Source organism: Schistocerca serialis, chromosome 12, assembly GCF_023864345.2.
Source record: "Schistocerca serialis cubense isolate TAMUIC-IGC-003099 chromosome 12, iqSchSeri2.2, whole genome shotgun sequence".
Lineage (NCBI taxonomy): Eukaryota > Metazoa > Arthropoda > Insecta > Orthoptera > Acrididae > Schistocerca > Schistocerca serialis.
Window position 1 is genome coordinate 123,825,937 of NC_064649.1, and position 17,104 is coordinate 123,843,040.

General features: G+C 42.9%; 1 protein-coding gene across 1 annotated transcript in view; it reads left to right on the plus strand.

Annotated features, from left to right (window-relative positions):
• Nucleotides 1-17,104, plus strand: part of LOC126428213 (uncharacterized) — a 129,495-nt gene that overhangs the window by 28,810 nt on the left and 83,581 nt on the right. The window contains exon 3 of the mRNA XM_050090129.1: nucleotides 7,494-7,695. Coding sequence (XP_049946086.1) covers nucleotides 7,494-7,695 — 202 coding nt within the window. The remainder of the gene's footprint in view (nucleotides 1-7,493; nucleotides 7,696-17,104) is intronic.

The window sequence follows — 17,104 nt, forward strand, 5'->3', positions numbered from 1 at the left end:
GGAAGAAAGGATATTGCGGAGACGTGGCATAGCCACAGCCTAGGGGATGTTTCCAGAATGAGATTTTCACTCTGCAGCGGATTGTGCACTGATATGAAACTTCCTGACAGATTAAAACTGTGTGTCGGACAGAGATTCGAACTCGGGACCCTTGCCTTTCGCGGGCAAGTGCTCTACCAGAATTGAGGTCATGAGGACGGGTTGTGAGTCATGCTTGGGTATCTCAGTTGGTAGAGCACTTGCCCGTGAAAGGCAAAGGTCCCGAGTTCGAGTCTGGGTCCGACACACAGTTTTAATCTGTCAGAAAGTTTCATATCAGTGCACACTCTGCTGCAGAATGAAAATCTCATTCAGTAGGGCTTTCCTTTTCATAGTCTGTGAATTCAGATTCTTCAGTATCTCTGTGATGCTCTGCCATAAAGCAAAGAAACCTGTTAGTCCTATTTGGTGTACAGGTTCCACTCACTTGAGCAATATTCCAGAACCGGTCGCACAGGTGGCATGTAAGCAATCTCTTTTTGATTGCACTTCCCCAGTACTCTACCAACGAAACGACGTCTGCCACCTGCTTTACCCACAACTAAGCCTATATAAACATTCCATTTTATATTTCTACAAAGTGTTACTCACAGAAATTTGTATGAGTTGGCCAATTCCAACAGTGGCTCACTGATGTTATAGTCATAGGATACTATGTTTTTTCATTTTCTGAAGTGCACAGTTTTGCATTTTTGAACATTTAAAGCAAGCTGCCAATCTTTGCACTATTTTGAGATCTTATCAAGATATGACTGAATATTTATGCAGCTTGTTTCAGATAGTACTTAATTTCAGACAACTGCCTCATGTGCAAAAAAGTCTGAAGTTACTGTTAATATTTTCTGCAAGGTCATTAATATATGACATGAACAGCAAGGTTCGCAAAAGTCTTCCCAGGGGCACATTCTACATTACTTCTACATCTGACGATGACTCTACATCCAATGTTACATAGTATTGTGTCTGCCCTAGCAAAAAGTCCTCAATCCACAAATTCAATTTGATACCCCATATTAATGAAATTTTGACAGTATGCATAGGTGTGGTACTAAGTCAAATACTTTCAGGAAATAAAGAAATACTGCATTCACCCAACTTTCTTGATCCAAGGCTTTGATGTAAGGAAAGTGCAAGTTGAGTTTCACATGATCGAAGATTTCGGAATCCGTGCTTGTTGCAATGGAGCAAGTCATTCTGTTAGAGATAGATCATTTTGTTTGAGCTCAGGAAATGTTCTGAGGGTCTACAACAAATTGCTGTCAGGGATATTGGATGGTAGTGTTGTGGATCACTTCTGCTGCCCTTCTTGTAGACAGGTATGGCCTATGCTTCCTTCCAAGAACCGGACACAAGCTCCCCTCCCCCCTCCTCCCCCTTCCAACGGATCTATGGTAAATTATAGTTAGAAAAGGTGCTAACTCAGCTGCAAATTCAAATACAATCTGATAAGGATTCCATTGGCTCCTGAATCTTTGTTTGGTTTTAACAATTTCAGTTGTTTCTCAATGCCACTGATGCGGATACTTAAGTCACTCACTTTTTCAGTTGGTTGAGGATTAAATTGGGGTAATTCTCCTGGGTTTTCCTTTGTAAAGGAACATTGGAAAACTCAATTAAGCATTTCAGCTTTTCCTTTGCAACCCTCAATTTCAGTCCCTGTCTCATTTGCAAGGGACTAGCACCTTTGGTGCCACAAACAGCCTGTCATATGACCAGATTTTCTTTGGGTTTTGTGAATGGTTATATGACATGCTACACCTCATAAAGCAGTTTTTTACCCCAGTCTGCGTAACTCAGTCAGCTGGAGTTCTTGCTGATTCTGTTACACAGTGTGCGACATCTCATGAGAGATTATCATGAGAAGTCTGTCCAGAGGCTTCAGACAAGAGACTTCCTGAAATATACATCCAAGCTTGAGAATCTCGTCTTTGGCATTGTTCATTTTGGGCTCGTGGAATCTTGCATCTTGCGTATTCCTCGGACTTGCAGTTGACAATGAGATCTCTCTGCATTTTCTATGATGTCATAACATTTGCCTCTGCACACCAACTCCATAGCCCAATGAATACCTCAAACAAAAGGTGACAAAACAAAGCCAAGACAAATGTTGTGTTGAGTAAATAATAAACCATGGCTTACTATGGTCACAGTCCTTTCCAGATAGCCAAGCCCAATACGTATTTTATTCCTGTTCCATCGATTATCATCATGCTGGCTCCCACAATCACTAATATTGTGCTATTCTTCACATACGGCAACCTTGAAATGACAAAACTCCTCCAGGATCCATTATCTCCCCCACCCCTTCCCCCACTCCCCCTCCTGCCTTTCCCCCCCTCCCGCCTTCCCCCCCTCGCGCATTTGCCCCCCCCCCTCGCACCTTTGCCCCCCCCCCCCTCGCACCTTTGCCCCCCTCCCCCCTCGCACCTTTGCCCCCCCCCCTCGCACCTTTGCCCCCCTCCCCCCTCGCACCTTTGCCCCCCCCCCTCGCACCTTTGCCCCCCCCCCCTCGCACCTTTGCCCCCCCCCCCCTCGCACCTTTGCCCCCCTCCCTCGCACCTTTGCCCCCCCCGCCCTCGCTCCTCTGGCCCCGCCCTCGCTCCTCTGGCCCCGCCCTCGCTCCTCTGGCCCCGCCCTCGCTCCTCTGGCCCCGCCCTCGCTCCTCTGGCCCCGCCCTCGCTCCTCTGGCCCCGCCCTCGCTCCTCTGGCCCCGCCCTCGCTCCTCTGGCCCCGCCCTCGCTCCTCTGGCCCCGCCCTCGCTCCTCTGGCCCCGCCCTCGCTCCTCTGGCCCCGCCCTCGCTCCTCTGGCCCCGCCCTCGCTCCTCTGGCCCCGCCCTCGCTCCTCTGGCCCCGCCCTCGCTCCTCTGGCCCCGCCCTCGCACCTCTGGCCCCGCCCTCGCACGTCGGGCCCCGCCCTCACTCTCTCTCTCTCTCTCTCTCTCTCTCTCTCTCTCTCTCTCTCTCTCTCTCCATCATACGTAGGAATACTATAAAAAAATGGTTTGAAGAGCTTAAAGCTCACAAGCACACTACAGTGATTTTCTTCATCATTTTTCTTTTATCGCCCATACTGAAAATGGAGTGAGTTGTCTGCTTGCTCTTTACCCTTGCTTTATTTTTTATTTGTATCGACGGCACTTTTGTTGTTGGATGACAGCAATAGTTTTAAGTGTTTAAAACCCTCAGGTCCTTTGATTTATTCCAATTCGGCAATTTCTCCTATTGCTTAACTTTCTGTTTCCTGCTTGTCAATTGTCACTCACTATTCTTCACATTCCTCCTTTGCTTTTGCAGTATGTAGCTTACATTTTTCTTATCCTCAGCTACCATAATCTGATTGATAAGCTGGAGATAAGGCTAAAATAAGTAACACAAGTTATCTATGTGGGGAACCGCAGTTTAATCTGTGCATAGTGACAATTTTGTTTAAAAATTTGCTTTGTCACAGTCTTCTAAAATTGTTGAATCTGCTTGTATCTGCTAATCCTTATTTGTTGTGTAATAAAGGTACAACTGGTTTTGCAGTAAGGAATTGAATCTTCAGGTTAAATTTGGCTAGATTACAGTAAGCTATTAAACCAATACAATATCCCAACATTTTATAAGACAAGTATCCTGTCATCATCTAATGCAATCAATGTTGAGAGATCCATTAATAATTGTAGATAATTACGGGTCATCATTGAGGGACATTCTAATCTGGACCAGTGTTGAACATCTGATAGTACTTAGAAAAACAGCTATCTCAGTTGCGCCTGCACACAATGTTATCATTCCTTCATTGCATCCGAGATACCTGTTTTTATAAGTAATATCAGCACTGCTCCAAATTAGAATGTCCCTCAGTGATGTCCCTTAATGATCTAAGATTATTGATGGATCTGTCAACATCCATTGCATTTCGTGGTGCCAGGATGTGTGCCTTGTAGAAAGTTGGAAGATTATATTAATTTAATGGTGTAATGTAATCCAGCGAAATTTAGCCTGAAGGTGTGATTCATTATCACGAAACTGGTTGTACCTTAATTCCACAGTATGTGAGGATTAACAGCTACAAGCAGACTCAACAGTGTTTTAGAAGATTTTACCATTAAAATAAATAATTGAATTGTGATACGTCATACTCTATCACAGAGCTGGGTACAGTGAATAACGTGGATACTCCAAGTAGCTGCAAAAGAGGCAGATGGAAAGTGAAAGTAATGAAATGATGAAAAAAAATAGTAGTAACAATGGGGGGGGGGGGGGGGGGAGGTGTGGGCAGAGGTGGGAAGTGGCTGAAGATACGACTGGAGTTCATTGCTTTGCTCCACATACATTATGTGATCAAAAGTATCTGGACACCTGGCTGAAAGTGACTTACAGGTTTGCTCCACATACATTATGTGATCAAAGGTATCCAGACACCTGGCTGAAAAGGACTTACAGGTTCATGGTGCACTCCATCGGTAATGCTGGAATTCCATATGGTGTTGGCCCACCCTTAGCCTTGATGACAGCTTCCACTCTCGCAGGCATACGTTCAGTCAGGTGCTGGAAGGTTTTTTGGGTAATGGCAGCCCATTCTACATGGAGTGCTGCACTGATGAGAGGTATCGATGTCGGTCGGTAAGCCTGGAACGAAGTCGGCGTTCCAAAACATCCCAAAAGTGGCTAATAGGGTTCAGGTCAGGACTCCGTGCAGGCCAGTCCATTACAGGGGTCTTATTATCGTGTAACCACTCCGCCACAGGCCGTGCATTATGAACAGGTGCTTGATCATGTTCAAAGATACAATTGCCATCCCCGGATTGCTCTTCAACAGTGGGACGCAATAAGGTGCGTAAAACATGAATGTAGGCATGTGCTGTGATAGTGCCATGCAAAACAACCTGGGGTGCAAGCCCCCTCCATCAAAAACACGACCACACCATAACACCACTGCCTCCAAATTTTACTGTTGGCACCACACATGCTGTCATACAATGTTAACCGGGCATTCGCCATACCCACACCCTGCCATTGGATCACCACATTGTGCACCGTGATTTGTCACTCCACACAACATTTTTCCACTTTTCAATCGTCCATTGTTTACACTCCTTACACCAAGCGAGGCATCGTTTGGCATTTACCGGCATGATGTGTGGCTTATGAGCAGCTGTTCGATGATGAAATCTAAGTTTTCTCACCTCCTGGCTAACTGTCATAGTACTTGCAGTGGATCCTGATGCAGTCTGGAATTCCTGTGTGATGGTCTGAATAGATGTTTGCCTATTACACCTTACAACCCTCATCAACTGTCGGTGGTCTGTGCCAGTCAGTATATGAGGTCAGCCTGTACGCTTCGGTGCTGTACGTGTCCCTTCACATTTCCACTTCATTATCACATTGGAAACAGTGGACCTAGGGATGTTTAGGACTGTGGAAATCTCGCATACAGACATATGATACAAGTGATACCCGATCACCTTACCATGTTTGAAGTCCGTGAGTTCCATGGAGCACCCCATTCTGCTCTGTCACGATGTCTAATGACTACTGAGATCACTGATATGGAGTACCTGGCAGTAGGTGACAGCACAGTGCACCTAATGTGAAAAAAGTATGTTTTTCGGGGTGTCCAGATACTTTTGATCACTTAGTGTATGTTGTTGTAGCCATCTCCTCAATGTGATTGTGCTGGCTATCACATAAATCTCATTGGCTTTGCAAATAACTTTTAAGAGCCTTTCTTTTTGTTGCCATGTGAAGGAGCCAGTGGTTCTGGAAGTTAATGGTCATGTTGATCCTTCCAATTTCTTTTCTTTTCTTTTTTTATTTCTGTCTGTGTTTGTTAGTGTTTAGTTTTTCTGTCTCGTTTGCTTCTGGTTTAACGTGTGATGTAACTTTGATTATTGAGACTTAAAAGATGCAACAAACCCACTAAAGAGACAGCCTACATTACACTTGTCCATCCTCTGCTGGAATATTGCCTGTGTGGGATCCTTACCAGGTAGGATTGACGGAGGACATCAAAAAAGTGCAAAGAAGGGCAGCTCATTTTGTGTTACTGTGCAATAGGAGTGGGAATGTCACTGATATGATACGCGAGTTGGGGGTGGCAGTCACTCAAACAAAGGCGGTTTTCTTTGTGGCTAGATCTATTTACGAAATTTCAATCACCAGCTTTCTCTTCCGAATGCGAAAATATTTTGTTGACACCCACCTACGTAGGGAGAAATGATCATCATAATAAAATAAGAGAAATCAGAGCTCGAACGGAAAGATTTAGGTGTTCCTTTTCCCCACGCGCCATTCGAGAGTGGTACAGTAGTAGTATGAAAATGGTTTGATGAACCCTCTACCCGGCACTTAAGTGTGAATTGCAGAGTGACCATGTAGATGTAGATGAATCTAAATATAGGGTGGTGCAGAGTGTTGACATTTTGAAGAGAAGCTGTCTTTCCCACAAGCTAGAGTCTCCATTGTACAATGCAAATACCTTTTACTTATTTTCGATATATTATGGAGCGCAATTGTTACAGTAATAACTGTCTCGTAATTTAAACAACGTCAAAATATATGGGAGAGAGAATGCATTATATTTGCAGAAATGACAAGTCGCTGGAATATTGTTTCACTTTTAATCATTTTCTTCTTTTATTTGCATGTACTTGAAACATAATTTACTATCACATATATGATACTTTTCAAATGCACATTGAGCAACTTGCTTCAGCCATACAAAGACCATAAATGATCAGAGAACAGCAGGCGCCAAACTTGGTGGATGCTAAACACACCTTTCACTGTCTTAACACTACCTAATGCTGACTGAAGCAGCTGTGTTTCCTCTTGATGTCAAAAATACGTTGTGTATCGAGAGTCCATCTTCCGGCACCCTCTAGAACAGGTTATAGTCTAAATTAGAATTAATGCAGCTGTCTTAATTGAAATTGTTTTTTAGATTTAATTTATACATTGTTTTCTGAAAATAATTATTTAAGCGAAGAATTATAGCCTTCATGGTTAATAACAATGGCTGAAGATTTTGATGATGTGAGAAATAGAAGCTTCCTGTTATTTTATAGAATAGATTTCATTTTTGATAGTAAAATTAGAAAAATTATAACTGAAGACAGAAATTTTGTTTGCATGAAGAAGCATAACAATCTTATATCTATTGGAAATTTGTTTTAGATCTTTTAAGTTGACAAATGTGATTACTAATTTTCGTGGTACAAGATTGATATTACGAAAAAGATCAGTATGAATAATAAAAATATATTAATAGGAAAATAGTTTTTTTGGCAAGAAGATACATTCAAATATACCTACAGATGAGAAATATGTGATTTAAGTCAGAAAATTAACCCAAATCTGGACAACATTTATACGGAATCAAAAATTATGGTTAACTTGTGCAAGTTATGGGGAAACTAGGTTCATTACACTGTTAAGGAATCCGCTGTCAGCATATTACTGTGTGACAGGTACAGCAGTGATTATGATGACGACACGTGGAAGGGCGTAAAGACTGACGGGGAGGCAATACGGACTTTCTGCGATCTCCCGAACTTGCGTAATGTACGAGTGTTTCGCCCTGCCAAATCCCGTGTCTTCCGTGCGCTCTACAACAGGTGTCGCAGACTGTTCACGCTGCGCCTGCACGCCGCACAGAAGCTCAGCTACTCGGTAAGTGTACAGTGCTGATGGTGAATATTGGAAGCTCTATCTTTTGTTTCCCTTTTTAGGGTTCCGTGCCTCAGTCGGTAGAAATGGAACCCTTATAGGATTGTCTTGTTGTCTATCTGATGGTTAAAGGTGCTTTTTCTCAGGAAAGTGTAGACATATAAAGTTGAAATTTCTGTCTTGCACTAAGACCTATGGTCCCTTGGTGATGTAAAAAATTGAAGCTTGTAAGTTGATGCAGTAAAAAGATACGGCCATGTATGTCACATATTTCGATACAGTTCCGCACTGTCGCCTGATAAACAAAGTAAGAGCCTACAGAATATCAGACCAGGTGTGTGGCTGCATTGAAGAGTTTTTAGCAAACAGAACAATGGAGAGACGTCTACAGACGTTAAAGTAACCTTTGGCGTGACACAGGGGAATGTTATGGGACCATTGCTTTTCACAATATATATAAATGAGCTAGTAGATAGCGTCGGAAGTTCCGTGCGGCTTTTCGCAGATGATGCTGTAGTATACAGAGAAGTTGCAGCATTAGAAAATTGCAGCGAAATGTAGAAAGATCTGCAGCAGATAGGCACTTGGTGCAGGGAGTGGCAACTGACCCTAACATAGACAAATGTAATGTGTCGTGAATACATAGAAAGAAGGATCCTTTATTGTATAGTTATATGACAGCGGAACAAACACTGGTAGAAGTTACTTCTGTAAAATATCTGGGAGTATGTGTAGGGAACGATTTGAAGTGGAATGATCATATAAAATTAATTGTTGGTAAGGCGGGTGCCAGGTTGAGATTCATTGGGAGAGTCCTTAGAAAATGTAGTCCATCAACAAAGGAGGTGGCTTACAAAACACTCGTTTGACCTATACTTGAGTATTGCTCATTAGTGTAGGATCCTTACGAGGTCGGGTTGACAGAGGAGGTAAAGAAGAGCGGCGCGTTTTGTCACAGAGTTGTTTTGTAAGTGTGATAGCATTAGAGATGTTAGCAAACTCAAGTGGCAGACTCTGCAAGAGAGGCACTCTGCATCTCGGTGTAGCTTGCTGTCCAGGTTTCGAGAGGGTGCATTTCTGGATGAGGTATGGCATATATTGCTTCCCCGTACTTATACCTCCCGAGGAGATCACGAATGTAAAATGAGAGAGATTCGAGCGCGAACAGAGGCTTTCCGGCAGTCGTTCTTCCCGTGAACCATACGTGATTGGAACAGGAAAGGGAGGTAATAACAGTGGCACGTAAAGTGCCCTCTGCCACACACCGTTGGGTGGTTTGCAGAGTATTGATGTAGATGTAGATATTTTGTTACTCACGAAGATACTTGTCAAACCCTATAGACTACTTTCCATTAGCCTTGATTGCGAAATTTGGCAGAAAGGAATGTTTCAAAGTAGAGCTAAATAAAAATATCTGAAAACAGTAAATTTGTAATTATATCATACGAAAGAAATTATATTTCTTATATGACTCCGTCTGTTCGTACATCAGTTAAGTCCCCTTTTTCTCAGGAGCAGGTAGACATATCAAATTGAAATTTATGTCACATGCTCAAATACAGTAAAAGAAGCAGGCAAAAAGGAATACAAACATCTCAAAAATGAGATCGGCAGGAAGTGCAAAATAGCTAAACAGGGATGGCTAGAGGACAAATGTAAGGATGTAGAGGCGTATATCACTACGGGAAGATAGATACTGCCTAAAGGAAAATTAAAGAGACCTTTTGAGAAAAGAGAACCACTTCCATGAATATCAAGAGCTCAGATGGAAACCCAGTTCTAAGCAAAGAATGGAAAGCAGAAAGGTGGAAGGAGTATATAGAGTATATACAGAGTCAATATTGGAACACATGAGGCAATACTGACCCTATGTCTTATCTTAGAAAATAGATTAAGAAAAGGCAAACCTACGTTTCTAGCATTTGTAGACTTAGAGAAAGCTTTTGACAATGTTCACTGGAATACTTTCTTTCAAATTCTGAAGGTGGCAGGGGTAAAATACAGGGAGCGAAAGGCTATTTACAATTTGTACAGAAACCAGATGGCAGTTATAAGAGTCGAGGGACATGAAAGGGAAGCAGTGGTTGGGAAGGGAGTGAGACAGGTTTGTAGCCTATCCCTGATGTTATTCAATCTGTATATTGAGCAAGCAGTAAAGGAAACAAAAGAAAAATTTGGGGTAGGTATTAATACCCATGGAGAAGAAATAAAAACTTTGAGGTTCGCCGATGACATTGTAATTTTGTCAGAGAGAGCAAAGGACTTGGAAGAGCAGTTGAATGGAATGGACAGTGTCTTGAAAGGAGGGTATAAGATAAACATCAACAAAAACAAAACGAGGATAATGGAATGTAGTCGAATAAAGTCGGGTGATGCTGAGGGAATTAGATTAGGAAATGAGACACTTAAACTAATAAAGGAGTTTTGCTATTTGGGGAGCAAAATAACTGATGATGGTCGACGTAGGGAGGATATAAAATGCAGACTGGCAATGGCAAGGAAAGCTTTTCTGAAGAAGAGAAATTTATTAACATGGAGTATAGATTTAAGTGTCAGGAAGTCATTTCTGAAAGTATTTGTATGGGGTGCAGCCGTGTATGGAAGTGAAACGTGGACAATAAATAGTTTAGACAAGAAGCGAATAGAATCTTTCGAAATGCTGAAGATTAGATGGGTAGATCACATAACGAATGAGGAAGTATTCAATATAATTGGGGAGAAGAGAAATTTGTGGCAGAACTTGACTAAAAGAAGGGATTGGTTGGTGGGGTATGTTCTGAGGCATCGAGGGATCTCCAGTTTAGTATTGAACGGAAGCATGGAGGGTAAAAATCGTAGAGGGAGACCAAGAGATGAATACACTAAACAGATGCAGAAGGATGTAGGTTGCAGTAGGTGCTGGGAGATGGAGAAGCATGCACAGGATAGGGTAACACGGAGAGCTGTATCAAACCAGTCTCTGGACTGAAGACCACAACAACAACAACGACTCAAATCTATAGGTTCTTGGCGCTGTAATAAAATGTATGTTTCTAAGTCAATGCAACAAAAAGCTACAGCCATTTAGGTCACATATTTTGATGATTGCAGCCTTTCTCATCAAAACCCATAGGGTACTTCACACTGGCCCAGAATCATGAAATTTGTCAGAAAGCAATATATCCCAGTACAACTTAAAAAAAAAAAAAAAAAATCTGAAAACTGTAAATCTGTAATTATATATCATGGAAATGAAACAAAATTCTCATTTATCAGACTGATCATCTGTCTGTCTGTCCGTCCCTCTATTAAGACCCATTTTTCTCAGGAACTGGCTGATGTAGCAAGTTGAAATATATGTTACATACTAAGGTCTACAGTCCTTTGGTGTTATAATAAATGTTAGCTTCTAAGTCAGTGGAGTCAAAAGGTATGGCCATTTATGTCACATATATTGATTATTGTGAACTTACTCATCAAAATGTATAGGGTCAGGTTGTGGCCAGGAGTTGTAGTGCTGTTCTGTGGCTGATTGAATGTGGGCATAGGTCAGGACATTCTGCACAGTGTGTCCTGTGCTGGTGTCAATGCCAGACCGGTACATGTTACGCTGCACAATTACCTTCATTCTGTGCATTCACCATGTGCAGTGAGGAGGACCTTCAGTATGTGGGGTGGAGCATGGGAGGAACTACCACCTGCCTTAGAGAATTGACACCATCAGTGACGTTAAGATATTGCCGTAATGAAATATAGGTGTGGCATTCCGGGTTGGTGCCCTTAGGCAGCTGTGGCCAACCTCACTGTACAGCAGTGTGTGATTTGCAGGGGGGGGGATTTCCCCCCCTCTGCATCAGACCATCCCCTCCTCTGGTTTTAGTTTATGCATCCCAACCTGGAATGTTTATTTCCCAAGCACTGGAGTAAAACTTTTACATATAATTTAAATTTGTGGAGCCGAACACTGAAAGTTTACTATTAATACTACTAACATGTTTGCTTATTAATTTTGAAAAAGTGTTATGTAGTAGTTAAGCATTTCAAAACATTTAGAACTAAATGACAAGACGACGCACGCCACATTTCCGTAGCGTGTCACAATGTTGCAAGACGTCGCCCCAGTGTAAACGAGGCTTTAGAGCCAGGTCTGTATTGTATGGTGGATGTGATGTGTTGCGTATGAAACTAAAACCTGCAATCAGATCCAAACGTCGTGGAAAACTGTGAAGAGGTGTCATCCTGCAACAAGATAACACTCGCACACATTCTGCCAAATGGACAGCAATAAAGGAGTTGAGATTCGAGGTTCTGGAACATCCACTGTACAGTCCAAACCTGGCTCCAAGCGATTTTCACATTTTTGGACCGTTAACGGAAGCACTAAAGGGAAGAAGATTTGAAAGTGATGAAGAAGTCATTGCTGCGGTGCAAAATTGGTTACATATGCAACCGATAAGCGTATTTTCTGATGAAATTAAAAAAAAAAAAAACTCGTAAAATGTTGGGAAAACTCCATTGGACTCCAGGGAGGTTACGTAGAAAAATAACGCAAGTTTCAGTTTTCTATCAGAATAAGTACAGCTTTTCACAAATGTGCCTTTACTTTTTGAATTCCCCTCGTATACCTGTATGTAGATGATTTTGTAAATAAGCTTTACCTATAATGTACTTTTAAAGATATAACAAGGGATGGCTTTTCTGATGGTGCATATGTGTGAATAGTGAGTTTTGGCATTAACATCTATTTATAAATAACTGTTTAACCACGATTAATGCCACGGTCCAAGTTAATGAGATATATAATTATATTAACCCCCAAAGACATCCCCCCCACTGGTAAAAGCACAAATCGCACACTGCTGTACAGCAGAAAACACCTTGCAGAGTAGGGGGTAATGGCTTGTTTTTGCTGCAGAAAACACCTTGCAGAGCAGGGGGTAATGGCTTGTTTTTGCTGCTACTTTGTGTACTGTAGTCATAAATTCGTTGAGGGTGTGTCACTGATTTGTGTCTAAAGCAGAACACAGTGTTTCATTCCTGTCAAACACTGCATCTATTGGGAAGTTTCAAATGGGGACTTAACAGCAAAATGAGGGGCTTGTGATCAGTGATATGATGAAAATTAATACTGTAGAGATATATGTGAATCTTCCTGACACCATACTGGGTAGTCAGTGCCCCCTTTCTCAATTTTTGAGGAATTCCCCTGTGGTGCATTTAATGTTTGAGATGCAATCACAAAGGGCTGTTCCATGACATTGGCATATTTGTGGGACAACGTGACACAAATGCCACAATCTGATGCATCAGTGGCTAGTGCTAAGCATTTGTCGTGATGGAACACGGGGACAACCTCAGGCTTTTTTAAACTGCAAGGAAGCATTTTATACTTTTTTATATATAGATTAAATGGATGGGAAATGTGGGCTGCATTTGGAATAAATTTTGCACAATAATATATTTTGCCCACTTGTTCTTTCTGGTTCTTTGGTGCGATTAAATTGGTGATTGCATCCATGGTTCTGCATGAACGTGAGCCCTTCTTTATGTAATACATGTGCTTGGCACTTGGCTCAAAGGAACTACATTTATCGGTGGGACAACACAGGCTAAGGACTTGGAGCCGCTTGAATAATACACTGAAGAGCCAAAGAAACTGATATACCTGCCTAAATTGTGTAGGGCACCCCCACAAGCACACAAATCTGCCGCAACACGATGTGGCATGGACTCGACTAACATCCGAAGTAGTGCTGGAGGGAATTAACACCTTGAATCCTGCAAAGCTGTCCATAAATCCGTAACCATATGAGGGTGTAGAGATCTCATCTGAACAGCATGTTGCAAGGCGTCCCAGATATGCTCAATAATGTTCATGTGTTCAGAGTTTGGTGGCCAGCAAAAGTGTCTAAATTCAGAAGTGTGTCCCTGGAGCCACGCTGTAGCAATCCTGGACATGTGTGATGTTGCATTGTCCAGCTGGAATTGCCCAAGTCCGTCGAAATCCATGATGGAAATAATAGATGCAGGTGATCAGACAGGATGCTTATGCACGTGTCACCTGTCAGAGTCCCGTCTAGATGTATCGGGTCCCATATCTCTCCAACACACCTCACACCATTTCAGAGCCTCCACAAACTTGAACAGTCCCCTACTGACATGCAGGCTCCATGGATTCATGAGGTTGTCTCCATACACATACACATCCATCCACTTGATACAGTGTGAAACAAGATGCGTGCAATCAGGCAACATGTTTCCAGTCGTCAACAGTTCTATGTCTGTGTTGACAGGCACAGGCGAGGTGTAAAGCTTTGTGTCGTGCAGTCAACAAGGGTATACAAGTGGGCTTTTGGCTCTGAAAGCCCATATCGTTGATGTTTTGTCGAATGGTTCACAGGCTGAAACTTGTTGATGGCCCAGCATTGAAATCTGCAGCAATTTGTGGAAGGGTTACACTTCTGTCACGTTGAACCACTCTTCAGTTGTCGTTGGTCCTGTTCTTGCAGGATCTTTTTCTGGCCTGATATTCACAGTTCACTTGTGAAATGGTCGTGCGGGAAAATCCCCACTTCATCGCTACCTCGGAGATGCTGTGTCCTATCGCTGGCGCACCGTCTGTAACACCACGTTCAAACCCACTTATATATTGATAACCTGCCATTGTAACAGCAGTAACCAATCCACCAACTGCACCAGACACTTGCTGTCTTATATAGGCACTTACTGCCTTACCGCAGCACCATATTCTGCATGTTTACATATCTCTGTATTTGAATAGGCTTGCCTGTACCAGTTTCTTTGGCACTTCATTGTATATTAAGTGGATGGTGGGGTATGCAGGTTGCATTGGGAATAAATTTTGTGTAATAATATATTTTGCTCAGGTACAACTGTAGTTCTTCCTCGTTCTTAGGAGCAGATAAATCGGTGATTATGTCCGTTGTTTTGTGTGGGTGTGAGCCTTTCTTTATATAGTACATGTGCCAGGTGCTTTACAGTTGGCTCAAAGGAACTACATTTACCAATGGGACATCACAGGCTAAGGATTTGTAGCTGCTTGAATAATATTTGTAGGTTGTGAAGTTGGGGATACCTTGGGTGAGTTGCTCAAGGTATCTTTCAGATATCACGGAAGCACTTGCAGCCCCAAATGGCAGTCTGTTCTAATGTTACATGCCGAATGACATATTAATCACAAGAAACTCTTTCAGTGATCATTTCCAGGCAGCTGAAAGCAGGCATCAGTGGGTCTGTCTTTGAAAAACAATTGCTTGAGCACTACTGGTAGACCTAAAATCACCATGAATCCTAAGTGATCCAGTTGGCTTCTTAACTGTATGTATATTTGTTGCCCACTGACTAGATGATATCGGGGATATAACTATTATACTTCACAATATATCTGTTTCTTCTTTAACTTGATTGAGCATGATGAAAGGCACCAGGTGTGCTCTTAAAGCTTAGGTGCTGCTGATTGCTTTAAGGATATACACTATGTGATCAAAAGTATCCGGATACCTCCAAAAACATATGTTTTGCATATTAGGTGCATTATCCTGCCAGGTACTCCATGTCAGTGACCTAAGTAGTCGTTAGAAATCATAAGAGAGCAGAATGGGGCTCTCCGCGGAACTCACGGACTTTGAACGTGGTCGGGTGATCGGGTATCACTTGTCATACATCTGTATGCGAGATTTCCACAGTCCTAAACATCCCTAGGTCCACTGTTTCTGATGTGATAGTGATGTGGAAACGTGAAGGGACTGACTCGCACAGCACAAAAGCGTACTGGCCAACCTCGTCTACTGACTAACCGAGACCACCGACAGTTGAAGAGGGTCATAATGTGTAATAGGCAAACATTTATCAAGACCATCACACAGGAATTCCAGACTGCATCAGCATCCACTGCAAGTACTATGACAGTTAGGCAGTAGGTCAGAAAACTTGAATTTCACAGTCGAGTGGCTGCTCATAAGTCACACATCACGCCGGTAAATGCCAAACGATGCCTCGCTCTGTGTAAGGAGTGTAAACATTGGACGATTGAACAGTGCAAAAACGATATGTAGAGTGACGAATCACGGTACAGAATGTGGCGATCTGATGGCAGCGCGTGGGTTTTGTGAATGCCCAGTTAACGTCATCTGCCAGCATGTGTAATGCCAACAGTAAAATTCGTAGGCGGTGATGTTATGGTGTGGTCGTGTTTTTGATGGAGGGGGCTTGCACCCCTTGTTTTGCATGGTACTATCACAGCACAGACGTACATCGATGATTTAAGCACCTTCATACTTCATACTGTTGAAGACCAATTCAGAGATGGCGATTGCATCTTTCAACATGATACAGCGCCCGTTCATAATGCACGGTCTGTAGTGGAGTGGTTACATGACAATAACATCCCTGTAATGGACTGGTCTGCACAGAGTCCTGACCTGAATTCTATAGAACACCTGTGGGATGTTTTGGAACGCCGACTTCGTGCCAGGCTTCATCGACAGACATCGATACCTCTCCTCAATGCAGCACTCCATGTAGAATGGGCTGCCATTCCCCAAGAAACATTCCAGCACCTGATTGAACGTATGCCTATGAGGATGGAAGCTGTCATCAAGGGTAAGGGTGGACCAACACCGTATTGAATTCCAGCATTACCGATGGAGGTCGCCACGAACTTGTAAGTCGTTTTCAGCCAGGTGTCCGGATACTTGGGATCACTTAGCATATGGGCATGAAACCGTGCTGCATTATGTAATGTACGAGGGGTGTTCAGTAAGTAATGCAATGCATTTTTTCTTGACAGCAGATTGGTTTTATACAAAATTGCAATTCCCTGTTTTATTCCAAAGTATTATTCCTCTCTCTTTTAGCTACAAAACCCCAATTTTCAACATAATTTCCATTCAATGCGACAGCCTTACACTACCTTAGTGTAAGGCTGTAAGCCCGAATGGTACCACAGACACTGGACTCGCATTCGGGAGGACGACGGTTCAATCCCGCGTCCGGCCATCCTGATTTGGGTTTTCCGTGATTTCCCTAAATCGCTCCAGGCAAATGCCGGGATGGTTCCTTTCAAAGGGCACGGCCGTCTTCCTCCCCCGTCCTTCCCTAATCCGATGAGACCGATGACCTCGCTGTCTGGTCTCCTTCCCGAAAACAACCAACCGAATGGTACCACTCTAATGTTTGACCGTGCAGCTAAGGCCTGGCTGCATCAATAACCTCCCCATTGTCCACATACTGCTTCCCTTGGTGTGCGTCCTTTATTGGGGCAAACAGATGAAAGTCAGAAGGTTCGAGATCCGGGCTGTATGGTGGATGAGGAAGAACAGTCCCACGAAGTTTTGTGACAGAGGCCTTGCGATGTCAAGGAAAAGGAGAAGTTTGTTTGCATTTTTGTGATGAGGAACACGGTGAACTCATT